The sequence below is a fragment of the Triplophysa rosa genome, linkage group LG14 (genome assembly GCF_024868665.1).
Source record: "Triplophysa rosa linkage group LG14, Trosa_1v2, whole genome shotgun sequence".
NCBI classification, from domain to species: Eukaryota; Metazoa; Chordata; class Actinopteri; order Cypriniformes; family Nemacheilidae; genus Triplophysa; species Triplophysa rosa.
In genome coordinates this window covers 17,823,603-17,851,323 of record NC_079903.1, presented here as the reverse complement: position 1 = coordinate 17,851,323, position 27,721 = coordinate 17,823,603, and the positions used below count along the sequence as shown (strand labels likewise).

At 40.3% G+C, this 27,721-nt stretch overlaps 1 protein-coding gene and 1 pseudogene across 1 annotated transcript; both read right to left on the bottom strand.

Moving 5' to 3' along the window:
- Positions 1–240: 240 nt before the first annotated feature.
- Positions 241–19,420, bottom strand: LOC130564479 (NXPE family member 3-like; annotated as a pseudogene).
- Positions 19,421–20,154: 734 nt separating this feature from the next.
- LOC130564792 (NXPE family member 3-like) lies at positions 20,155–27,011 on the bottom strand. Its single transcript, XM_057351175.1, has 8 exons — positions 26,898–27,011; positions 25,257–25,324; positions 24,634–25,062; positions 24,109–24,524; positions 23,909–23,985; positions 23,617–23,820; positions 23,151–23,488; positions 20,155–23,043 (listed from the first exon to the last, which is right to left on the bottom strand). The coding sequence occupies exons 1-8, from the start codon at positions 26,923–26,925 to the stop codon at positions 22,849–22,851; spliced, it is 1,755 nt and encodes a 584-aa protein (XP_057207158.1). The 5' UTR covers positions 26,926–27,011; the 3' UTR covers positions 20,155–22,848.
- Between the last annotated feature and the right edge of the window lie 710 nt (positions 27,012–27,721).

The following is a 27,721-nucleotide window of genomic DNA, read 5'->3' as shown; positions in this document are numbered from 1 at the left end:
TAATCAAATTCACATTTGGTTGTACATAGCAGTTCTGTGCAGAATATCCAGAAAAGTAGTGCCAACTATTTATTTTTATCTCAGATGCGTGCATGTCCTGAATGAACTAAACACTGACTTTTCAGTAGATGTCCGTTTTTAGTATTTGTCAATTTAAATACAGGACCGTAAGGACACATCATTTTGGATTTTTACTAGTTATTGTTCAAAACTAAATTATTGTGTCAAAATAATGTCTATTCATTCAGGGCAAATAAAAGAAAGAAAAATGTCCATCTCATTTTTGATGATGACAGGCCCTGGATGAATGTTCTCTATGTTGTAGTGACAGGATGTCATTTGCCATACATCCAAAATATAAACACCAACATCCTGAAAAGCCCACCGCAGAATTTTGTCCAACTGCAGAGAATACCAGTCACTGCCAAACACATCCTGTTACAAAGACAGAAAAACCCCAGAGGGACAATATCAACCTTGAATCTCTGTAAAAAGCAAAGACATTGCATCTTGTATTTGAAGGCTTCTTACTTTATAGCCAGTGTTGACAGTTTTGATGATTACAGTAGTTTCTGGTGCTCGCTGTAATAAATTTACAACAGCTTTGCGGATTCTCAAGACTCTGTGGGTGAAGAAATCCAGAGGGTATGTGGTGAAGTGTGGTCCCAGATTAAAGACAATAACAGTGTGAGGTCCTCCAGCCAGATCCTCAATCTCATTACTGATGTAGTGCAGATTAGCAACTTCAGTTTTCAGACAGCGCAGAGGAACACCGTGAGCTCTCCAGTGTAAGTCAATGTTGTTCCCCACATCCACTGCTAGAAGAGGTCCTGCCTGATACTGAACATGCAGATTCATCTGCTTCAAACCTGCAGCGAAAAAAAAACAATCATCCCATCAGTGATTCTTACATCTATGATTAAAAAAAATAGGTATTTACTGTATATTATTGTATTTGATCTCACTTGGTACAGCTTTCAGCAAGAACTCAAACCACTGTCTCATAGTAGAATCTCCCATCATGTAGATGTGTTTGTCCTTCAGGCATTGTGTTGTTGTTTGGGGAGTAAATTGATGAGTTTTACACACAAAGGACGTCCACACATCATTCAGATAAAAGCCAGCTGGAACTGGTGTGTGCAAACCAGGACGACATTTGTCTCGTACATCTGCAGGATGAATTGAAATACAGTAATGGCTGTAAAGGACTGTAACACAAAAATGTTCACGTTTGCAAAACACACGCACGCGCGTACGCACACACACACACAAAATGCAACACTTAATTCTCCAAGACTGGAAAATGGACAGATATTGTACTAGTATTTGTATTTTATATAAATTGTACATATCTGTTTGTTTAATTCTTTGCCTGTTTGTGCTGTTTGTTTGATCTCTTGTAGGTTCTTTAGAGTGTCATAACCATAGGTCATAACAAATCACATAGCGCCATCTAGTGGATTTCCATGAATAACAGGCAAAATAAATGTATATCATTAGGATTTCGTCTCCACGAAGAAAAATAAACCAGATTAATGTTTAACAGTTTGTTATCTCGCTCGCTAAGGTCACAATAAAACAATTCCTGACCAACAATTATTAACCTGACGTGACGTGAAGTGTACCATAAATTGTGAAACTCACGTATAGCTGACTATCTCGCGCATGCGCATGCACACAACCATTTTCTTATGCCGGGCCGTACCCGTATGCACCATTTTTTCCATGGTGTGTAAAAAATTTTCATGTTAATAGTTACCTAAAAGCCTAACATAAACAACATTTTGTAACGCCGCAGCTCCTCAATGTCAAAATATAAATTAAGTATAATTTTGCATTATACATTTCAAGAAAGACGTACTGTAGTTCTGTCAGATGTTAAGGCAACTCTCAAAGGTAAGCGCATTATTGTTGCTGCTGTTCTTTTTTTGTTTTGTTGTTCTGTTGTATGTATCAATGAATTGCACATTTTTGGCTGCCGTGGTGTGTGAATGAAGTCCATGAACGAATGTAAAATGCTACTCAGCTTTCCGAATCCGATAAATTATTGTGGGCACCTTTTGCACAAAATGTGTTGTTTGAGGGTTAAAGTCATTGGTTAATTTCTTGATTGTCGCTTTGAACTGGTTTCTGGACATATTGGTCATATTTTCTAACTCTTTGACGCTATGTGTGATCCGTTTGACCTGTTTTCCTGGTTTAATTATATTTTTCATCTTGTCATAGTTCGTTTTAAGGAGATAAAATGGTCATTATCATCGTTGACTGACATTGCAATACATTTCTATCACATTATTTTGGCAGTTAAAATTTGGGCTGGTTTTTGTTGGAGTGGGCGGGTTTTATTGAGCCTTTGGGCTGGAAATTGTCCACCCAATCTGACAACACTGGCGATGACCAATCAAACCAAAGAATATGGCGTTACCGTTCACGTCTTCATCAAGAAACGCACGATTTACTGTAATCCGCGGTCAGACTAGACTTTGAGCATGCGAAGATCATTCGGACAGTGGTACGAAAATGGGCGGGCGCGATTCCTCCATGTTTTACATTTCTGTACCGAGAGGTCACGCTGTGGCGTTTTGATCTTCTATTGGTTCACGTGACGTGAATTCGTGGTCAGAGTTCACCAAACTTAAACTTTGGCTGTGACTCATTTTGTAAGGCTGCCTCCTCCAGAGGTCTCATTCGAAGGCTGCTACGTCATCGAGGCTGTCTCGATTCATAAAATCAGGTAGGACTCTCCGGAGGCACCCTTCAACATTCTTTGACAGGAATTCGGAGGATACATGAGCTGAATCCTTCGTTGCTAGAGATAACCCACAATTCTTTGCGTCGGCCAACGTCTGTTATTTGAATAAACGGCAACAGCAGCACATTCAATCAAATATGTGGTGTTTAAATGTTAACAGTTTACAATTTGTGTCACGTTTTTTAAATCTTAGCAGGCATATGTAGTAAATAGGTTTACAAGTTTAGTGATTTTTAAACGTTTTGAAAAAGTAAGGCAAAAATTGCATATTTGTTTAACTCTTTGGCATTGTTTAGGGTAGAAAGTAGTGTTGTCACGATACCGGAATTTCTAACTTCGATTCAATACCTAAAAAAAATTGATATTCGATACCATTTTCGATACCACGGGGAATAAACTGCCATAGCAATAAGGCCCTAATAAGCAATAGCAATATAGGCCTTTTTAAATTTTATTTGAAGTTAAATTGAACAAGACTAGCCAATGAGGTATATATTTTTACATTATTTATTAATAGTTAATCTAATGTTAATTTTACAAATACATTTACTATTTAAAATCAAAGTTGTATTTGTCAGTATTAATGGACCAGACCCTGTTGAAAAAAACAGCCTATGCTGGTTTGGTATGTTTTGATGCTGGTTTGCTGGTTTGTGCTGGTTTAAACTGTTCATATGCTGATTTAAGATGGTTCTTTGCTGGTTTAAGATCAAACCAGCATCGATAAAAACATACCTTACCCTGCATATACTGGATTTTTCAACAGGGGAGCTTACATAAATAGTTGTATTTTTAACTAACATTTAAAAGAGATTAATAAATACTTGAACAAATGTATTGCTCATTCATTGTTCGTTAATGTTAGTTAATAGCCTACATTTTTATTTGGCTAAATTGGCTTTTATTCACATAGGCCCATACTGTAATCATTGATCAGCGCACATATAGACAGAAACGCAAACTTAAACGCAGAAGTGTTGCAGAGACTCCGCACTGGACATCTTTCTAACATTAACAACTTTTAACCGGAGCGAACGAGACGAGTGGATGAAATCATTGAACAGCGCACACACATAGAGCGCTATGGTAAACACTGGAGTGCAAATGTGTATCACACGCGAGAACTGTTGCGGAGACTTTACCCGCACCAGCATCATTTCAAACATCAAATTAACCAGAGCGAACGAGACGAGTGGATGAAATCATTGATGAGCGCACATAAAGACAGAAACGCGTGCATTAAACATGAGAACTGTTGCGGTGACTTTACTCGCACCAGCATTATTTCAAACATCAAATTAACCGGAGCGAACGAGACGAGTGGATGAAATCATTGATGAGCGCACATAAAGACAGAAACGCGTGCATTAAACATGAGAACTGTTGCGGAGACTCTGTACTAACATAAACAACATATAACCAGGGCGAATGAATCGAGTGGATAAAATTATTGATCAGCGCACATACATGGATCGCTATGGTAAACACGGGAAGCGTAACGAGCGTGCACCACGCCAGATGTGTTACTGAGATTGGCCATCTTTTCTAACATAAACACGATTTAACTGCCACAAACGAGTCAAGTATGTGAGAGGAGGCGGGGCTCTGTTGTTATGCGTTCACGTGCAGTGTGTGTTAACTCACTGTCGGAAAAGAGAAAGAGAGCGGGAACGCGCAGCTGATATCGATACGTGGGACATGGGTATTGGAACCGTTTCAGATTCTTCAGTATCGATACTTATCGAAATATCAATATTTTTGACAACACTAGTAGAAAGTAACCTACTTTTCATGTAGAAATCATTTTAAGGCCGCTTTCACATCTAGTTTGATTGCCTGGACCGAACCCTAGTTCGATTTCTCCCCCCTCCCCCGCTGGTCTGTGTTCACATTGTAATTTTTGCACACGAACCGCGGTGCGCTTGCGTCATCAAGCGGCGGCCACGTACTCATGTTGCTGGGTTACCGCTATGAAGGTGACAAGGCGCCAAAATGGATGTAACTGCTCGCATCACTTTTGTTGTTATTTTTTTGAACCTTTGGATTTGCTTGCAAAGAAAAGATACAGAAAAACATTTGCATTTGTCTGCCGCAAAAGTATTACGATTGTTCCGAAGAGAGCAGGCTTTCCGCCGGAGATTTTTTTTGCGGAGGCAAGCAGAAATATTTGCTCTGCTTACAGTGCGTCTCGCCGGTTGTCAAGGTAAGTGAGCATATATACAGGGATGCACATAAGTGGTGCGCAGGTGCGCATGTGCGACCAAAATTAAAAATGCGCTCTGTAAATAACTTTAGAACGCTCATTTGCGTACTGACATGGTTGAAACCTTTTGATGCACAATCACTGTTTTAGACCAACTAAATGTAATACTGGATAAGATTTCCGTTTGTACTGAATGCTGCCAAATCTACTGATATCTTGTTTGTTCCCGGTGATAAACGGGACCTGGGTGTAAATGATGAAAAACGGAGTATTGGTAGCTCCGCCTTTGTTGGGATCTGCTTTCATTCCCATTCAGTCGGTCCACTCGGTACAACACATGACTATGGGATATCACGCTCTTGCGCCATCTACTGAAGACACCTATATACACGCCTTAAAAGGCAAATGACGCATGACGACGTGGGCGGGACTGCCTGCCCACAGCATATAAATACAGTCGCATGTGTCATTCCCTTTGGTTCTTCAGCTCTTCACCGTGCTGCTAGGACACTGTCACGCAATTCTGTTTTCACGAGTGGTAGCCCATGTGGTGATTCTGGTTGAAACTGTAATAAAATAAGTGTGTTTCTCAGCTTCAGTTTAGCACTGCTAACAACAGCTAAATAAACCTCTTTTGAAAATGTCTAAAAAAGATCGCCCCTGCCCTATGGCATGTGGGTATTCACTATCAGAAAAGGATACTCACGAGCACTGCCCGGTGTGTCTGGGGATAGTCCATGCGAGGCTTGCTGTCTCTAATCCCGGGGCATGTGCACATTGCCAGCGGCTCCGCCATTCCACGCTCGAGCGGCGTGTGGCATTCGTAGAGCGGGTGCTTAGCGGGGCAGCAGCGAGGCATGGTCCGCTTCTGTCCACGGAAACCAACCCAGAGGCAGCCTTGGCCATCCTCGCAGAGGTCGCGGGGACCTGGGGTGACCGTGCAGAGGAGGAAACGGGCGTCCCTATGAATATTTCTGAGTTTGTCTATCAAGAGGATGACTCTGTCTCGTTAGATGCGGGCGAGGATTTCTACGATGACACGCTACAGGCGGGACAAATGCAGGATTCTCCTTCGGCCTCAGTAGAGACTGGTGGTGTTGACACTGGGGAGGATCCCTTTATTGATCTTTTCCAGAGAGCAGCAGAAAAGTTGTCAGTGGACTGGCCCGCTCCACCCCCGGTACAGAAGGACTCACGCTTTGGGGGGTTCTATTTGGCCCCTGTGCAAACGGTGGTGAGAACCCACCTGCCGCTATACCCAGAGTGTCTTGCGGAGCTCACATCTTCATGGTCGAAGCCCACGTCACCCCTTTCACCGGTGCCGGGTGCGACTAAGTTCACGGAGCTCGAAGGGGCGGAGGCAGCAGGACTAATGTCAGCCCCTCCAATGGAGCATTCCTTGGCGGCATACCTGGCGCCCTCCAGAAACACGAGTATAACGAGCACTCCCACTTTTCCGACAGGCCCTTGCCATTTTTCTTTTAAGTAACTGGGCAGGGTTTACGGCGAGCAAGCACGTATGGCCAGAGCTCTGAGCTCTACTGTATGTCCTTGCTACAGACATATCAAGCCATCTGCCTGGGAGAGCTGAGTGAGGCCATGTCGGCAGGAATGCCGTGTGACGCACTCATGGGGGAAGTATGTTCCACAGCGGATTATATCCTTCGTGCGACCCGTGGGGTTCTGGGGTCATTGGGCCATGCTATGGCCAGTACGGTGGTGGCGTAACGTCATCTCTGGTTGACCCTGGCTAACCTGCCTGAGCGGGATCGGAGTGCGTTCCTCAGCGCACCGATCTCCCCGTCTGGGCTCTTCGGAGAAGGGCTAGGCACGTTCCAAGCGCGGTTTGAGGATTCCAAAAAGCAGGCGGAGTCCTTGAGAGGCTCGATACCGCGGAGGTTTATCGCCCCGGGGCCATCGACTTCCAACGCGGGCCTCAGGTCAGTCTACCGGCCAAAAGACTGGCTCCAGCGGCAGCACTGAGACCCGATGCTTGGGGAACGCAGAGAATGCGTGCACAGCCCAGACAGCAGTACGGTCCTGGAAGACGAGGCCCGCCCCCATTGAAAAGCAGAATCCCCGCCGCAGCAAGGAAGGGAAAGTTGTATCCCTGACCAGCAGCGGAGAGAGGAATATCGGTCTCGAGGCAGCCATGTTCCTCTCTTGGCGCAGACAAGACCCTACAAAAGGGAGGGTTCAGTTTTGAGTTTATTTGTCAAAAACAAGAAAATAAAGTTTTGTGTTCAGCATACAATGCCTCATGTCTTGCTTTGTCAGCAGAATCAGAATGTTTTAGAAACACTAACCTCGCAGTCAGGCCACGTGCCGACAGAGGTAAAAGGTGCATCGATGTCTCATACACAGCATCATGGACAAGTGGATGCGGAGATTCCCTGAGTAATGATGGGAATCATCACTGTCTGTCTAGAACAATGGCGCGCATGCGCCCCAGCACCATGGGTGCTTCGCTCGATCCAGTGGGGTTATCGACTACAGTTTCTTTCGCGCCCCCCCTGCTTCGGTGGGGTAATCGCAACATTAGTCCCAGAAAGATATTCGCCTGTGCTGAGAGGGGAAATCTGTGCTCTCCTCCAGAAGGGAGCAATTCAAATGGTTCTGCGGGGGAACACGGAAGACGGGTTTTACAGCCGTTACTTCCTCCTTCCAAAAAAGAGCGGGGGTTTACGGCCCATCCTAGACCTGAGACGAATGAACAAACATCTCAGACAAATAAAATTCAAGATGCTTACGGTACGACATCTTCTGTGTTCCTTGCGTCCCCGAGACTGGTTAACATCAGTGGATCTAACCGATGCATACTTCCACATCTCAATTCACCCGGGGCACAGTTTCTGAGGTTCTCCTTCGAGGAGGCCACGTACGAATTTCAGGTCCTACCGTTCAGGCTGTCCCTAGCACCACGTGTTTTTACGAAATGCATGGAGGCAGCACTGGCACCGTTGCGACGCCAGGGCATGAGAGTGTTCGCCTATTTGGACAACCTTCTCCTGGCCTCAGACAGCAGAGAACAAGCAGTGTTACAGACACAAGCACTTGTTTCCCATTTGCGGGCTCTGGGGTTTCTAATAAATCTCGAAAAGAGCTCCCTGATCCCAAAGCAGCAGATAATATATCTCGGTTTGGAGATAGATTCCGTACAGAACACAGCTATGCTGTCAGTACGAAGGGTCGAGGTTTTCCGCAGCTGCCTGGCTCAGTTTCAGCTGGGCAAACGGGTCCGTTTTCATTTAATATTGAGACTGCTGGGGCTCATGGCCTCAATGATAGCGGCAGTCCGGTTGGGTTGGGCTGAGACAGCGTCACATAAATTTTCTGGAGCTGCAGGCTGTTCATTTGGTGCTGAAACACTTTGCCTGGCGTCTGTGGGACAAACATGTGTTAGTCAGGATGGACAACACGACAGTGGTGTCTTATACAAACAGGCAAGGGGGGACTCACTCTCTTCCCCTGTTGCAGGTGGCACGAAAGCTACTGTTTTGGAGCAGCGAACATGTTGTGTCGCTCAGAGCGGTTTACGTCCCGGGCCGTTTGAATGGTGCGGCCGATATGCTGTCCAGAGGCGGCCCGCAGGTCAGGGAGTGGCGCTTACATCCGCGAGTGGTGGCGCAGATCTGGGATCGGTTTGGCAATGCCGAGGTGGATCTCTTTGCGTCCGCGGAGAACACACACTGTCCACTGTTTTTCTAGATCACAGACAGGAGCACACAGCTGGGGGTGGACGCGCTGTCGCATATATGGCCCCGTACCCTGTTATACGCATTCCCGCCGGTGGACATGATACAACCTACTCTAGACCGAGTACGTCAGGAGGGTCTGTCACTAATTCTAGTGGCACCTCGTTGGCCAGCACGGACATGGTTCATGGGTATCATGGAGTTGTTGTCAGAGGCACCGTGGCGTCTTCCCCACTCCTACAACCTAATATCACAAGCAGGGGGCAGATTCTGCATCCTCGTCCGGAGCTTTGGTCTCTGTGGGCTTACCCGCTGAATGGGAGAACCTGATGGCAGCGGGGTTCCCTACCAATGTGGTGGAAACAATTCAGAGTGCTAGAGCGCCATCGACAAGGGGACTTTATGCGCTGAAATGGCGCATGTTTGAAAATTGGTGTGGGCAAAGAGCGTTATCACTGGATCAGTGCCCGATTGCGGGGGTTTTGACGTTCCTGCAGGAATTATTGGAGCAGGGTCGCTCCCATTCCACTATAAAAGTTTATTTGGCGGCAATCTCGGCCTGTCATGTGGGCATAAACGGTGCTACCCCGAGCACACACCCACTCGCTGTTCGGTTCCTGAAAGGGGCACAACGTCTGAGGCCCATTGTAAAATCATTGGTGCCGTCATGGGACCTGGTCTCAGTTCTGGAGGCGATGTGTGGACCACCTTTTGAATCCTTGGATTCTTTGGATCTAAGAATGCTGTCGTATAAAATGGCACTGCTGCTGGCGCTGACATCGGCGAAGCGCGTGGGCGATCTGCATGCACTGTCAGTGCATCCCTCATGTATGCAGTTTACTCTGGATGGGTCGAAGGTGGCGCTGTGCCCAAACGCAGCTTATACACCTAAAGTCTTGTCGGGGGCATATAACACACTCCCCTTTGAGCTGCCCGCCCTGTCAACCGTTTCTGCGGACTCCGGGGAGAATGAGAAACTACGTGTTTTTCGGGCTCTGCGTAGGTATGTGGAGCAGACGCAAGCCACGCGTTCCTCAGATCAACTGTTTGTATGTTTTGCCAATCCAGTTCGGGGGAAGCCGCTGTATAAACAGCTCCTTTCACAATGGATCGTGGAGGCGATATCTCTTGCATACAAGAGCAGGGGTTTGGACCTGCCTATGGGGGTGCGTGCGCACTCAACAAGGGGCATGGCAACATCATGGGCACTGTTTAGAGGAGTCCCTATAGAGGACATTTGCGCGGCAGCTAGTTGGGCGTCACTGCACACGTTTGTTCTGTTTTACCGACTAGATGTCACGGCGGCGACAGTGGCTCGGTCCGTGCTCACCGCAGGATTTTCAGGCCAGGGGCCGTCACTTCCGTGAGATGCATGGGTTAAGTGACGGTGTTGGTACCTTACGTTTAGTTCGGCGACTTGGTGGGGCGTGAATACAAGTCCCATAGTCATGTGTTGTACCGAGTGGACCGACTGAATGGGAACGTTGAGTTATGCATATAACTACTGTTCCCAGAAGGAGGGAAACGAGGTACAACACATCTGGGCCCCGCACAGTCGTAAGCTCGGCGAAGAGCTGGACTGAACAAAGGGAGTGACACATGCGACTGTATTTATATGCTGTGGGCAGGCAGTCCCGCCCACGTTGTCATGCGTCATTTGCCTTTTAAGGTGTGTATATAGGTGTCTTCAGTAGATGGCGCAAGAGCGAGATATCCCATAGTCATGTGTTGTACCTCGCTTCCCTCCTTCTGGGAAGAGTAGTTATATGCATAACTCAACGTTACTAAAGAAGCACGCGGCACGCGCAGCCTCTGTGAATGTCTGGAACTGCACTGCGCTGCACGTCTACCAAAACACCGCTTCTCTTAAACTTTCTAAAAGGACAAGCTGTTTAAACTTGACACTTGCACGCAGCTTGTGTTTCTCTATGCTATACTCGATCCTAGCTCCGCACCGCAAGTCTCCATGTGCGTTCGCAAATGCACTTCCAAGCAACCTGCCAAAAACCAAAAAGGTTGTCGTTTTAGGTTTCAAAATTGGTGTTGAAAATGAATATTTACTAATGTAAAAAGAAAAACAAGAAGAAATACATTACCATTGTATTTTAAGTGTACTTAAAAGTAATATAAATATAGTATTATCCCACTTTATTATTTTGTTTATTGTTCATTAAAAAGTAACTACTTTTTACTTTTATTTTTAATAGGAAATATAATTTGTCACACTATGTGCAATGTGAGCATCAAACCGAATCTCCAGGTGCTCTCTTGAGAACCAGATAGAAGAACTTATGTGCACCCCTGCATATATATACACACACACAAGCACACGCACGAAAAGCATGCGTTTTACGTCATCAATATCGGTTCACTTCAGCGATTTGGTACGATTGTGTTCATATCAGCAGCGAAGCGTACTGGAGTTCACATGAACCGCACCCCAGACTTCCCTTTTTAAGCAAACTCGGGTACAGTTTGCAGGTGCGCACCCGGGTTCAGAAGACAGCGTTCACATCACCCAAACGAACCGAACTATGACGTTAATCGAACCCGGGTGCGCACCAAAAGTGCTAATGTGAAACCGCCCAACTTGACAGGTGTGCGAGTGCAACATGTTGTCATAGCAACGTGGTACTTCCTGTTTCCTTTTCTGTCAGTATGGCCTACGAAGGACATCTCGTTTAATTCTAAATTGAGAATCCTCCGTATACCGCATCCTTTAGCAGGGGTGTCCAATGTCGGTCCTGGAGGGCCACTGTCCTGCAGAGTTTAGCTCCAACTTGGCTCAACACACCTGTTTGGAAGTTTCTAGTCTGCTTTGTGAGACCTTGATTAGCTGTTCAGGTGTGTTTGATTAGGGTTGAAGCTAAACTTTGCAGGACACCGGCCCTCCAGGACTGACTTTGGACACCCCTGCTTTAGAGGATGATACCTATGGAGGACACAAGAAATGCGAAATATCGTTGGACGGGCTTGCGTTTCCGGTCTGTCACATTCGCATGCGTATGGAAGTCAATGGAGGGAAAAGTCAAGTGTGACCGTGGCTTTAAGTGGCCAAAAATCACAACAGAAATGTTCAACGTCCGACAGTATAATCCACTGATGCAAATTAGAAAACGCCCTTTAGATGGGAGATGTGGGTTTTTTGCTACATGTGTGCATATTGTGAATGAGTTTAATGGTTACCAAATGAATTCACTGTGGGGCTTTGAAAGTGTTTAATGGTTGTGGTTAGTCTACATATAAAGCTTATTTGCAGATTTTGCGTCACAGTGAATTCATTTGGTTACTCTACTGCAGAGAGTAAAATGTATTATTATTTAACAATACATTTTAATAGAAAAACAATTTTCTTTATTTGTTTCTTCAGTTTTCTCTTTTTGACAAGCTCTCCCAAGTGTCTACACGTTTTGTATGTCACTGTGTCCCAATTCAGAGGCTGCAACCTTCTAAGGTCGTGTACTTAAAAACAAGGACTTTGTTCTTCACAGCACGCAGCCTCAAAAGTCCAAGAACCGAACTGAACCCTAGCCTCGCAGAGGATTTCCTAATTGCGTCACCTGCTGCTCGTGTTGTGTGGTGACAGCAGCAGGACACAGCAAAGACGTTTCTGACTTTTTAAACAAATACGGAGCCAGAAAATGATATTTTAGTTGAGAAAATATAACACGTTTATGTAGATTAAAACCGCCCAACAGTATATTAAATTAACCAACCTTATAAATTTAAAACACAATAATGTAAATTAACAACATCATATATAATATTAAAACACTGTGTAAGTGCACATTATATTTGACTTTTATTTTGTATTTTGGAAATGCATTTCCGGGTTGTGGTCGTTCACTGGGGTTCAGGTATGTATTTAACTGACTTAATTATTCCGGTTTCATGTGCATGTGAAGAGGGGGTGAGCAAGCAGGGAACGCTCACTTTCTGTTGACCATATTCTTTTTTGTTTTTGGTCTTAAATGTCTTCATTAGTTTTGTTTAATATTGGATGTTCGTCATGTCAATAAATGTGGACTTTAAAGGCACGGAGCGCGTCAGCAATGATTATTCATGCTACTTAGCCCCTCAGCGGCTATAGGTTGCCGCTATACGCTGAAATGGACCATTTTTGTGAATTACATACTTTTATTTATCTAAAAGTTTTGAATGATTATAGAAAAAATTCATGCCGTTACAGGCACGCAATGAATCTCGGGATAGCCAAAGCTGTGAAGGATACATTCGTTCCATCCTTAAAAACCTGCGGAAATAAGGTCGCATATTGGGGCTGCATTTGAAGCAACCTTAGAATCGGGACAGCCTTACCAGCCTTCAGTCGCGCTGCTGTGACCTAATTGGCCTTAAAATGCAGCCTTCAAAGAACGCAGCCCCCGAATTGGGACACAGCCTATGTGGTGTGCTCAAAAAAGGGACAGTTCAACTAAAAGTGAAAGTATATTATCAAATGCTTTTACGATCACAATACAATTGTAATGCAACGTTTTTTACGACATCAACAACGACTTCCCAAACACCATAATCAATCACCTAGCATCTTTAACAGTATACAGTAGTAGTGAAGTAATGTTCTATAAAGTCTCAGGGTGTGGTCCGCAAAAGGAACAATCTGTATCAGTATCTCTTTCAAATTTAAATAGAAACATATTTACAGTCAGGGTATACATGATTTCTTTTATCTAGTAAGTAAAATTAAATATTTATGCGGATTCCATTTAAGAATTTTTTCCATTATCTTTGTGTTTTGTTTAAGTAGTTGTTTGATTGGTCACCACGCTTGTGATGCAAAGCAGAGGTGCATTCAGGCTCAGTGAACGACTCTAGTAGCCACTGAGAAAGTTTTAACAACGATGTGCTCACTATGACACTAAAGGTCTTTGCACATACAGTCCGAAATTTTCGTATGCGTTTTTTCATATTTGGCGCTCGTTTGTTCAAAACGCCCCTCAAAATGCTTGCTACGGATGCGAAAAATGCAGAAAATCGAACCCAGTCCGAATTTTTTATGACGGACAAAAATATCGGAGGCAGTGTGTAAATGTGATTGACACAAAGTGAGGTTGTATTTTTTTTTTAACGTGCGTAAATTTCGGACGCAAATTTCGGACTCAATGTGCAATGGCCTTAACATACCAATACTTTCATTTCTTGCAGAAGAAGCAATCTTAATGATGGGGATATCTCCATGGTTCACATTTTGGTTGGTCTTTGTCCTGCCAAAGAGAAAATGTATGCTTGTCATACTGCCTTTAGTATAACTAAAACTAGTTAAGGACTGAATTAAAGACATCAAGCAGTCTCACAATCTCACATTAGAATCTTCTCTTCTTCAGACAGTCGGTTGTTATACCCGCCCATAGAGTGGTACACACGGGCACTGCATGGAAGAGATTTGGGTCTCTGGCAGCGCCATCCTTCTCCAGTGCGAGAATCTTTGTATTCACAGCAGCAATCTCCAGTTCCCATCTTCTCCAGTCCATTCTTGTCCCACTTCACATTACACTTCACTATTTCATTTAGCCTGGTCCCATTTGGTCCAGGTCCTTTAAAATATCCATTAAAGAAAACTCTGTCAGAATCAGTGTCTCTGTGATGCTTGAGGACCTGCACACCTTCACTGGAGTGGATCAGACGCACAGCCACCTGTGCCTGTCCCACCCACGGCAGAAGAAAACGTACAGAGTAAGAGCCATTGAGCAAATCCATCATCTCCCCAAAAACACTGGCCTGAAAAACAAAAACATTCTTAAATCTCAAACAAAGATGAAGAACTCACAACGCATCACACAATAGACACACTTGAATGCAATGAAATACCTTTTAAGGTGTTTTGAATGAGAACAGCTTGGCTTGAAAGAAGTCCCCTCCATAAAGTTTGGGATTATGGTTAAAATCTCTCGCATGGATCATAACATAAAGCTCCTCCCCTATTTGATAGCTGTCTTTCAGGTTCTGAATGATGAATGTGGAGTGAGCTGGACTTGTACTCATGGACACATATGTGACTGATCTGTCTGGTCCAGCCCAGTAGAGAGCCTGCTGTAAACTAGAGTACCGTACTGAACTGATTCCAAATTCGGAGTAAAATGAGTTGCGAAGTTTTGTTAAGTGCTGAGACAAAAAACTGCGTGCAGGTTGTTTCTTTTTTTCACCACCCATGTAATACCAAACAGCCTATACAGAAACACAATAGATGATTATTGTCAATGGCGTAGTTATTCAAAAAGTTAATGTCTGTTTGAATAGAATTTGTTTCATTTTAGTGAGGGCACTGAACTCTCAAAAGACTTTAGTGGTGATAGTGATTTTTATGAAGAAACTTCACATGGAGAATATTGCTGCAGTATGGAGATTTCGCTTTTTTTTTCGCCTATTTTTTTCGCCTAATTTCGCCTATTGTTCCCCACAGACTTTTGGAAGATCGCAAAATAAATAACTGTGATTAACAAATGTTCATGATGTTTACACATTTTTTCAATCAAGATAATCTTTACAGATTAACACAATATTGGCAATTTTTGAAATCACAATCGGCAGAAGTAAAAATCTTACACGAGGCTATAAACAGACTACACTAGAGTAGCTCGATCAACGTCACCACCACCAAGCCTTCGACAACTTTCTCAAACTTTATTAAAAACATGTTCCCTGGTAAGTAATTACTCGTGAATGAATCCCCAACAATGTTTTTTGAGATTTGTGCCCATGTTGCATTATTTGCGAGATTTATATGCACGATTAGGGCTGTCACCATTATGAAATTTGGCTGACGATTAATTGTCTAATAAATCATTGCGATTATGATGATTAATTGTCTGTTTTAGAGCTTTGACTTTTAATTCTCATACATTTCTTATTCAGCTTTGAAACGACCATATTGTTCTGAATATAAAGACTATGTTCTTTTTCTTGGAAATACATAGGAAAAAATTGGGTCATCATACTTAAGGTTTAGGCTTTTACCTGTCAATAATACAACCGCCAAATACTTGTAAATGAAGTAAATTGATCAGGAGTGAATTGAAGCCACCATTAAAATGCTATCAGTCATAGAAAAGCTTCTAGTCTGTTCTTTTTTTCTCACTTGCAAGACTACAATAAAAGTTTACTTCTATGTTAATGAGATTTTGGTAGACTGGTTTTCACACTGAAATAATATTAAATTGTACTGCAGGTTATTTTTATGGTATATGCATTAGTTTTTTGTGATTGTGTTGTGGTGGTACATTTTACAAGTATTACCATGCTTTAGTTACAATATATACAATAAAATATGCAATATCCAGATGAACTACAGCTCCCCCTAGTGTCTTCTATAGACATGTGCAATAATTGCGATGATCTGAAACCATCGCGATGAGGTCAAACAATCGCGATGAGACGATTATTTAATAATCGTGACAGCACGATGACGTCTAATGTCCCCGCCAAAGAAACTAGTCGCTTTTACCGACTTGTAAGCAACCGCAGTTTTAAAGACACAATAAAAATGGGAGTCTATGGCACTGAGAATTTTTTTTAGCATTAACATATGACAGCTTCCTAAGAAAAGTAATAGATATCTATAGGGATATTGCCCTAAAGTGGGACACTGCCTAATGTGGGACACTTAAGGTGTAATGTTTGTAGCTCCCCCCTAAATGAATGAATGACAGTGAAACTATTGGTTAGTCAAAGCTGTGGGGTCTTGTGATCAAAATCACATGACCTCTCAGATGTCCAGTCATATTTGAGGGCGGAGCAATCAACAAACAAGAAGCACAGGGTGTGAAGACCGCCCAAAGGTCACTGACATAGAGTTTTCACAAACTTGATATTAAGGAGTATAAATTAATTTTAAACAAAGCAGTCCTGCTACTTTTTGGTCTAATGTGCTTATAAAATGTTTGTCCATCAAAATGTAGTATAACTTTGTATGTATAAACTTTTATTTTTTTATCAAATTTCCTAGTGTCCCACTTTAGGACATGTGGTTTCACAAAGTGGGACAGTATGATTATCCTAATGTGGGACAGTACTTCAGTCAGTCAAAAATGTGTGGTGGGGCATGGTTTGTGGGTTTATATATTTTATATATTTTTGCAATATTAGAATGCTATTACTGCAGATGTTTAAAGGAGTAGTTCACCTTCAAAATGAAAATTCTGTCATTATTTACTCACCGTCTTGTCATTTCAAACCTGTACAACTTTCTTCTGCAAAAGGCCTAGGCTATGCATGTTGTTGTTGTAGCCTATGTGTTTGTTAAGTAAAGTGAAAAAAATAAGAGATCAGTAAAGAAATTTTGACTGTGCATTTTCTGTGCAACTTATTTCTATCATAACAACATAGGCCTATCATAATAGTTGCTTAATATCTTTATAATAAATGCATCATATTGTATTATTTGTCTGATGATGTTCAATTTTCCATGTTTCAACCATCCATAACAAAGAGCATTTTACTATTAAATCAAGGAGAGATTGGCCTTTTATCATAGACTTTTCAATGTCCCACATTAGGAAAACAACTGTCCCACATTAGGAAACTGCTCATTTTCTCAGACGATTGGCACTAAGAGCACTGATATGTCTATAATTTATTTTATGAATGTGTTATCTGCATTTTCTTTTTTTTATTTGATTAGGACACATCCTGGGTATTTTAAAATGGTATTGGTGGTGTATGTAATGTTTTGGCTACACATCTCTACAAATCTGAAATGCAAAAAATGTCCCACTTTAGGGCAATTCACCCTTTCTCAACTCACCAGGAAACACATCATTCCCAGAACCAGACCAGTAAACAGCCTCTTTAAACACAGCCTTTCCCTGCGAACTGTAAAATCAATTAGTTATGATATATTACACTACACATTTCAATTGGAATCAGTGTCATACACAGTTTAGTGACAAACCTATTCAAACACCGCTACCTGTATTAGAGTTGGAGCTAAACTTGCTAAAGAAAAACCACTGCAATGTCCGTTTGATGGTTAATTTAAAAACTTTTTTTTTACTTTAAATGCCTTTAACCCCTTAACACGCCCCTCTAGCACATTTTGAATTAAGTTATCCTGTTTAACCTGATTGAGGCACTTATTTTGGGGCAATTTGGAATACCAAAGACGACATAAATTATTAGAGCTACTCCAGCCAGTCATTTATCCTGACATGACAAGTTACATGTTATCATGGTGTTTACTTGTTTAAACAGCATTTGCTCTTTGGGTTTTGGTTTGCTTTTTTAGACTCTGACCACAGTTTTGTTTAAATAAACATTTGAAATGATGCCTATCTGAGTTTCTCCTAACCTCAAACCAAACACACATGGCCTTACAATATTTTTGAATGGATTATGGCATTATGAGTATATTTTAAGATTTTAAGATAAAAGAAGGTTTTAGCACTTAATACAGATTGGTATATTCACATTATTTTGGTTAAGGAAATATAGCTTTAAAGGGATACGCCACCCAAAAATAATCATTTACTCACCCTCAAGTTGCTCCAAAATGTATACATTTCTTTGTTCTAATGAACACAGAGAAAGATATTTGGAAGAATGTTAGCGACTGACATTTCTGGGACATCGATGACTACCGTAGTAGGGAAAATGTATTGTACAGTATCGTTTTTTTTCCGTTGAACACAAAATTAGATATTTTGAAGATTTTTAATTCATGAACATTATTTTATTTTTGATGGAGTATCCATTTAATTTATAAAATCAACCAGAAGGTACCAGATAACCATCCTGTCATGCATAAAACGTAGTCATTTTTTAACTGGCTAGTTTTTACAGTGCTGCTTTGGTACCTGTGGTAACAGGTGCATGTTTGTACACTGCCCGTTGGTTTATTTTTTAGTCCTAATGGTACTGCGAATGTGTTTTTATATACGTCAAAGTGTATTTTTATACTTTTGCACTATTAGGCTAAAGCCAAGCACCAGATTAAAGTGTCATTTATTCCACATAAAGATTCAAGTTAGAAAAAACGTAATAATAATTATAAATAAATGTATTAATTTATTAGGTAATAAAATATGTTTCTATGATTATCCATGTGTACATTGAAGAGTTTTTCAGTTATACTATGAAATTCAAGTCACTAATGCTTGCCTACAGGACTATGACTGGATCTGCACCGGCATACTTTCACACCCTCCTACACTCCTTTACCCCATCAAGAACCCTGCGTCTTGTATTGCCTTCTCAAAAGGGCAGTAAATCGCTTTCCCGCTCATTCTCCTTCACAACTCCTTCCTGGTGGAACATTCTTCCTAACTCAGTCCGGTCAACCACATCTCTCACAACATACAAAAAACTACTTAAAACCCATCTCTTCTGTGAATACTTGACAGACAAATGAGTTAAAAAAAAAACTAACCCTCTCTTTCTCTCAACAGGTATTGGTCTGGCTTTTGTTGAAACTAGTAACTTTGTATTAGCACCTATTGTATTATTGCTCCTGTACATATTACTGACATATCGCTTATTTCTCCCTGAACCCTCTGTAAGTCGCTTTGGATAAGAAGCGTCAGTAAATGTAAATGTAAATTACTTACAGTTCAGTTCCTGGGTCTCAAGCTTCATTTTATGTTTTGAAGTGATGTTGAACATACTATCTAATGGAGTTTCTATTGGTTTGTTAATGTTTCTAATGTGATGTCTCTGCATTTCAGCCTGTCATTGTTGATCTTATCCACCTTTTCCCTTGATGTTGTGCCACCTGCACACTCTGTTGCCCTTATGACACTCGCTAGGAACAACGTGACTCATGATTAGATTAGTTGACGTTTTAGTAGCCTTGACCTGATTTGTTTAAAAGATGTTGGTATGATGAGCAAGAGAAGAAGTTGCCTCAAAGGCAAAATCGAGAACAAGATTTATCTCTTATCCATTGACTAACATGGATTACTAATAATACTACCACTAATAACAATCATTATAATAATGATAATAATAATTTAATGGCGTCAAATGTTCCAAGATAATAACCCTACACCTAATTTATGATATGCATGTAGTTGTTAGGTTATTTATTATTCTCCATCAACGCATATTCAAGTTCAAAGAAATTCATATCTCGCTTTACCAGTAGGTGGCGGTGTTTAAAAGGTTTCCACAAACAAATATATTTGATCTGTTGAGATATGAATTACATTTGCTGGATTAGACAGCAGTGTACATTTGAAACCTAAATCTTTCTATTTTCACATAACCTGTCATCACCTGTCAACAAAAGATGGATGCTTTATTTCTCAAGTTATTTTGGGTTGTGCTTAACCAACATTATTTTTACAGATTATACAGACAGTTGCTCATAACTTTGAGAGTTTCATTTGTTAATTCTTTATAATTGGTTATGGTCATGGTTTTTAATGAGGCTAATTCTCATTCAGTAATTATTGTTTATTATCTAAATCCTATGGGCTATTAATCTAAAATAAAATGATAAGGAATCTAAAGAATTTGTCATAAGGCCATGTGATTTAAATTGGTTTATCCAAACATGTGTTGAAACAACCCAGCATTGAGTGTATGATGTGTATAATACATATGCCATTTTTAAGTGCAAACTATTGTAATATAATTAGGGATTTAGAAATACTTTTATGACTAATTTCTCTTTGGAAATTTCGTAAAAAGGTTTTTCATTTTCTTAAATAATAAAACAACTCCTGTCATAACTGCGTTCTTCAGAGTGCATGTTAAAAGAAAACCATTTGTGATGCTGTTGATACAAATTAGATTGTGACAATGATAATGTGAGCGTCACAACTTCAGGTCAACATGAATGCTAAGTCTTTGAAAGGAACAGGACATGGGACAATGACTCTGAAAAGAAAATTACACACCCCCTGGTGCATCACTGAGCAATGACGTTGACAGTACAGACTAAGCTATGAACCATGGGCGTGAAGACACAGGAGTGGCCAAAAATTATGCACAACCTTATACAATTGATTACTACTAATTATAATTATTATATTATTGCATACACTTTTGGCAGCTGATGCTAAATCTGAGATCACAGGACAATGCATGATATACACTGTTTAAACAGGTTTTTCCAGACATTTTATTAGGGATGGTTTAAGAAAATATGACATTTAAACCACCCATTGAAATGAAGTATTAGACTGGATAGGCTACATTCCAAAATACTACCTTGACAACTGCGTTTGGGTGCGTCACTGACTCTGAGCATTTTTTGTGTACAGGTTCAGAATCACTGTGGAGGCATTGTTTTATTATAATGGTTTTAACTGGAACCTAATACGTGCAGTTATAATGCTCCCGGGCAATCAAACCCATGACTTTGATCTTGTTAGACCAGAAACACTACATGAAAGCACAGTTCTATAGATTTGGTTTTAACCTCTAATTCCAGATTGTTTCTTGACCATCCAAATGTGCTGAAAAAAATATATTATTGGAAAATAATATTATTGCATGAAACACATTGTTTTCAGATGTTTTAGATTTGAATAGCTTATTATAATACGATTGAAAGAATCAAATTGTGTAACACTAGATGGATAATCCAGCAGTGAAATTTTGCTATTGTTTCATTTTCACATTTTTTCCACAACTAACATTTCTACTTTGTCATTGAAAATGTGCACTTGTTGGATGCGTAAAAGGCCTTGTGTTAGAATTCTACTTCAGAAATATCTAATTTTAGAGTTTAATTATAGGCTTACATCTAAAGAATAAAAGTAATCACTGATCACTTTTAGTTCTACGTTAGCTGTTTAAATGAACAACAGGAATTTTTCAGATCTGAAGAATTTAATAAAGTATTTTAATGAAGAATTTGTTCTGATAGTTATGCCACATTGATCTAATTCATAAGCAGTCAGCGATGTTCAGTTTTTATTTTTTAACCGAACCCTATCTTGCTCAAGTATTTTCAGCTCTATAGCAACATAATACATGTTTTATTTGGTTCAAAGCCAACACCACCAACAAAGGTTATGGTAAATACTACTGAGTATTACCTATTTAAGTAAAGGTGTGAATTGACAGATTGTCAGTTTATAATGCAATTTTTGACAATCACCACCAGAATGTAATAAGAGTTGGGGTGTGTTGTTCTAGAAGAACATTCTGTCACTATTTACAACAGGGTATAAATGATGACAGAATTTTCATTTTGCAGGTGAACTATTCCTTTAAATTATGCCACATTGAAACACACCATCAGGAAGCCCACTCCTCCAGATTGCTCAACAGCTTTTTCCCCAAAGTTTGAGAGCACTCAGCTCAACTCAACCTGGCCCCTGTGAAACCCCATACAACCCCTTTTCGTGCAAATCTGAGTGTGCTTACTCACAGGTGAGAGGGCCTTCAAAACCACCTGTAGTAACACGCTCTCCCTTATGTGCACTAGACACTTTTTACACACACACTGCTGTGTGTACATAATCTCACAAAAGACTCAATAACATGTACTATGTTTACATGCTTGCACTACAAATCATCTTGCACTGTTCCCCAGCTATCTGCCTGACTTCCAATGTTTACAATGTTCTCCTTGCACACATACAGTATTTATTTGTAGCATCTGTATATACTGTAGACTGTAGTATATTTAGTCACTCTCTCAATAAATTAGTAGGTTAGTTTGTGTAGGTTTATTCTTGTTTTACTCCACTGTTGTATGTCTGTATTTATGTAGCACTGTGGTCCTTTGAGGCACGACATTTTGACATTTTTGATGTGACTGCTTGAGCATGTTGTGATATTTCACAACTGGTATTTATCAACAACATGCAAAAGCAACACCTCTCTGACTTCATTTTGTAAATACTGGTTAAAGTACATTATGAAACACACTTTGATCATGTGCCTTCGCACCATGTGGATTTTACCCTGATTATGTCAAACAAATTATGCTCATAAAACTCACTTTTACTCTATTTATTATATTTTACTTTTCTGTTTAAAAGCTCCTTTGATTTATTACTGACCATTTATAATTGGTTAAAACTTAATCTAATTTTTAATTTGTGTTGTGCAGTTGTCAACATCATCACCTCACAGATTCATTTTTGTGCTTGTTTTGCAATATGCATAAGTATTATATATACAAATTTTCCTGCATAATTTTAATTCCTCTACCATTATCAGTTTCTGACACCGTTTCCCATATCCCAAGAACTAATCGTGTATCTTCAGGTTTTAGCCTCACGTTGAGAAATTCATTCAGGGCAAATAAAAGAAAGAAAAATGTCCATCTCATTTTTGATGATGACAGGCCCTGGATGAATGTTCTCTTTGTTGTAGTGACAGGATGTCATTTGCCATACATCCAAAATATAAACACCAACATCCTGAAAAGCCCACCGCAGAATTCTGTCCAACTGAAGAGAATACCAGTCACTGCCAAACACATCCTATTAAAAACACAGAGGGACAATTTACATACATTTACAAGCATGCATAAAAAAGTATCTTCGTAAGGGTTGTAACTTTGCGTGTATTTGATATTTTTCCTTCTTGCCTTATAGCCAGTGTTGACAGTTTTGATGATTACAGTAGTTTCTGGTGCTCGCTGTAATAAATCTACAACAGCTTTGCGGATTCTCAACACTCTGTGGGTGAAGAAATCCAGAGGGTATGTGGTGAAGTGTGGTCCCAGATTAAAGACAATAACAGTGTGAGGTCCTCCAGCCAGATCCTCAATCTCATTACTGATGTAGTGCAGATTAGCAACTTCAGTTTTCCGACAGCGCAGAGGAACACCGTGAGCTCTCCAGTGTAAGTCAATGTTGTTCCCCACATCCACTGCTAGAAGAGGTCCTGCCTGATACTGAACATGCAGATTCATCCGCTTCAAACCTGCAGAGAAAAAAACAACAATCATCTCATCAGGTAATAATTATATGAATTTTAGTTAAGGTTAAATTATAATCATACCAAACTAATGTAGCCTACAAACATGTAAGATATTTGTTTTTTGATCTCACTTGGTACAGCTTTCAGCAAGAACTCAAACCACTGTCTCATAGTAGAATCTCCCATCATGTAGATGTGTTTGTCCTTCAGGCATTGTGTTGTTGTTTGGGGAGTAAATTGACGAGTTTTACACACAAAGGACGTCCACACATCATTCAGATAAAAGCCCGCTGGAACTGGTGAGTGCAAACCAGGACGACATTTGTCTCGTACATCTGCGAGTAAAACAGTGACTAAGTTAAATTTGTAATTTCAATTACATTAAATAAAAATTTACACATCATATGTCAAAGGCCAACATACCCATTCTTGCACTTTCATTAGAGGGAAGAATGTTAATAAAGCTTTTTTGCCCATTGATACCTTTGTTGGTTTGCTGCCTGGCAAAGAAAATTAAAATCATATTGTCTCCCCATTGTTTTATCACAATACACACAAGAAACTAGTTAATAACCAAAATGTTTAATACAATGTTATCTAAAAAAAGTATCAGTTATTCTTACATAAACTTTGCTTCTTTGGCAGTCACACGTTTGATATATCCTCCCATGGAGTGGTACACACGGGCACTGCATGGCAGAGATTTGGGTCTCTGGCAGCGCCATTCCTCTCCAGTGCGAGAATCTTTGTATTCACAGCAGCAATCTTCTTTTCCCACCCTCTCCAGTCCATTCTTGTCCCACTTCACATTACACTTCACTATTTCATTTAGCCTGGTCCCATTTGGTCCAGGTCCTTTAAAATATCCATTAAAGAAAACTCTGTCAGAATCAGTGTCTCTGTGATGCTTGAGGACCTGCACACCTTCACTGGAGTGGATCAGACGCACAGCCACCTGTGCCTGTCCCACCCACGGCAGAAGAAAACGTACAGAGTAAGAGCCGTTGAGCAAGTCCACCACCTCCCCAAACACACTGGCCTGTGACACAAGAAAATCTCAAACAACCACATATACTACATAAATATGTATGTACTGTGTAAGAGATGCACCTTTTTAGATGAGATCACACTTAAATGGAATGAAATACCTTTATGGGTGTTTTGAATGAGAACAGCTTGGCTTGAAAGAAGTCCCCTCCATGAGGTTTGGAATTATTGTTAAAATCTCTCGCATGGATCCTAACATAAATCTTCTCTCCTATTTGGTAGCTGTCTTTCAGGTTCTGAATGATGAATGTCGAGTGAACTGGACTTGTACTCATGGACACAGCTGTGACTGATCTGTCTGGTCCAGCCCAGTAGAGAGCCTGCTGTAAACTGGAGTACCGTGCTGAACTGATTCCAAATTCAGAGTAAAATGAGTTTGTTGGTGACTCTTTTGAACTGATTTCTGAGACATCAGCAGCAGAAGAGCTGAAGGAGTTTGTGGAGTTGTGAAGTTTTGCAAAGTGCTGAAACAAAAGGCTGTGTGGAGGCTGCTTCTCTTTTTCTTTAAAACCCATACAAGACCACATAACCTACAAAAGATGAAGAGCCAACAGTTGAGTCCTTTAAAAACTGAAATATGAAGTAGGAAAGACACAAGTAAAGATGATGTGGGAATATGTCTTGACCAGCGGTGATTATTGTTTTATACAATAACAATGTTCTGTTAGGATTTTTTGGAAACATGCATAGCAATTTACAGTATATGTGCAGTTTCTCAACTCACCAAGAAACACATCATTCCCAGACACAGACCAGTAAACAGCACCTTAAGACACGGTCTTTCTCTGTGAACTGTGAAATCAGTATGTTAGCACTTGATGAAAATCCTTAAGTTACTTAAGGAGAGTTTTTTTTAAGTTAAGTAGCTTATTAAACAAGATGCCTTCAGACTGTAAAAATTCAACTTAAAAACTTTAATTAAAAAACGACTAGAATTTTCAAGTAAAATCAAATTGGCTTTACAAGTAACGTTGTAAAACGTAGTAACTTTATTTATTGATTTATATTATGATTAATAGATTTTTAGGTCAGCTGAATATAAGCCTAATTTAGATTCAAATGACTTGTATAAAGGTCATTTAATCTGTTTAAGTTAAAAGTCATGCTTTTGAGCTAAAGTTTTTTAAGTTGAATTTTTTACAGTGTGCTACAATAATAAGCTCGTCATTTCAAATGAAATGTTTAGATCAGGTCACCAGTTGAAGAGTTTGAGTTGCTTTGTGTGGTGTTGGTTAGTGACATCTGTCAGCAGCTGGTGACGTCACCGCACCTTCCCCTCACAAATATGTGATCGTAACTCAAGCGATTAGACAATATTTTAAAACATATTTAAATTATTCTTAGTTTTAGATTGTTGTACAGCTTACTAATGCTTTTTTATGCATTTTCTATATTACAGCTAAGCAAACACATACAATTTATTCCACATTAAGAGGTTACAAATACAAATTCATTATTATGGAATCAAATATATTTCCATGATTTTGCTTTTATGTCCATTACGCACGATTCACAATATTCATGTTCTTGTACTCCGGGGATGTTCACAGGTGTCCTGAAATGTCATTCTACCCCGATTGTCCTACAAGGCATGCGCACATCAATGTTACGTACTTTTTTTTGCGCTATAAAATTATCCTACCTGTATATTTTATAATGCTACGGGAATCTGATAGTTTTATTATCGTTGTTAAATCATTCTAAATATTAATTTAATATTGGTAGTACAATTTGATAGGGTATTGCAGTAAATTAATCCTACATGTTCATTTTATGCTGGTAGGATAATCTGACAGGGTATTTACGATGTAAATTTATTTTATGTGTTTATTTTAAAACGGTCGGACTATCTGACAGGATATTTTGCATTGTAAAATCATCCTACCTGTTTATTTTGTCGATGTGGTTTATATTTTATTAAGTTTTGCCCTGCGGTATGAAAATCTGACCAGGTAGGACAACGGCGTTATTCAGTTTTTTATTAATCAATACAGTCTTAAAAAACTGTAAATCAAATGTAAAATTAGGCTACTTTATGGGTGTTTAACGTTACTTGAATTTTCCCAAAGCACCATAGAAAGCATATGGCTATCATTTACTATAGGCTAATATAAATATAAATATTACTCTGTGAGGTTGATGTTTTTGTAGCCTGTACATTAAAAACGGGTCCCACAGACCCGAACACGAAACACTGGTTAATGTGTTTTTTATGCAAACAAAATAAATTACATTATACATTACATTAGCAGACGCTTTCATTCAAAGCGATTTACAAGTGAAAAAACATTTACGATTTTGTCAAAGAGCTATGTTTACAAGTAGGATACAAAGAAATAGAAAGAAATAAAACTTAACAACTTACACCGTTGTTCCTGGCTGTCAATCTTCATTTTATGTGTTTAATAATTTTGAACAAATATTTAACAACTTGTACACGTCCAATGGCGTTTTGATTCATTTGTAATGTGATTTCTGTGCATTTCAAAGTATCCTCCCTGGCCATTGCATGGCGCTTATATATACGGGCATACCTATGGAAGGCCGTTTTGGCAAATATTTCTTTAGAAGTAACGTGTACAGACGATATAAGCGTGGACGCATTATTGCGCCTAAAGATGTAATTTCGTGTACAGACGTCTTTGTTTTAGCCAATGGCAAGTCCCAAAACGGGAAAATTTGCATACATGTATTAAACATATAGCCGTGACGTCATCATTTACGTAACGACGTGTCGTTCATGCGTGACATTGCGCGTGGTCCTATGTCATTAGGTGTGTTCGAGCTCATGCGGCGCTGCGCAGACCGATTGGCGAGATTAGCCGCTTGCAGTAGAGGGAGGAGTTGAAAAAGGAGCAGTCAAGTCGGACACCTGCTGCTTGCCGTAGAAGTCTGCAACCCGACCCGAGCCCAACGGGGCCCGAAAAACTCGCGGGCTTCGGGTCGGGTTAATGTTTAATGAATAGCCTCGGGTTCGGGTCGGGTTTGTAACTAAAAAAAAAATCCTATATACAAACAAGTTTGCGTGCCGTGGCGTGTGCTTGCTGCGTTGTGACCACAAAAATACATGAGCAAAACACACATTTTTCGCATAAACTGTTCTGCGCACGTGCTCCCGCTCTTGTCCTCATTGTCACAACACAGCAGGTGATGGTAAGATGAGTGCGATAAAGCAAAATATTAGCGATG

What these genes read in the sequence shown, in the direction of transcription:
- LOC130564792 (XM_057351175.1), bottom strand. Translation starts at nt 26,925, where the DNA reads ATGAAGATTGACAGCCAGGAACAACGGT. An exon ending in TGGGAATGATGTGTTTCTTG is followed by an intron (nt 25,063 to 25,256) that starts GTGAGTTGAGAA and finishes CATCTTTTGTAG; the next exon opens with GTTATGTGGTCTTGTATGGG. An exon ending in TAATGAAAGTGCAAGAATGG is followed by an intron (nt 23,821 to 23,908) that starts GTATGTTGGCCT and finishes TTTTACTCGCAG; the next exon opens with ATGTACGAGACAAATGTCGT.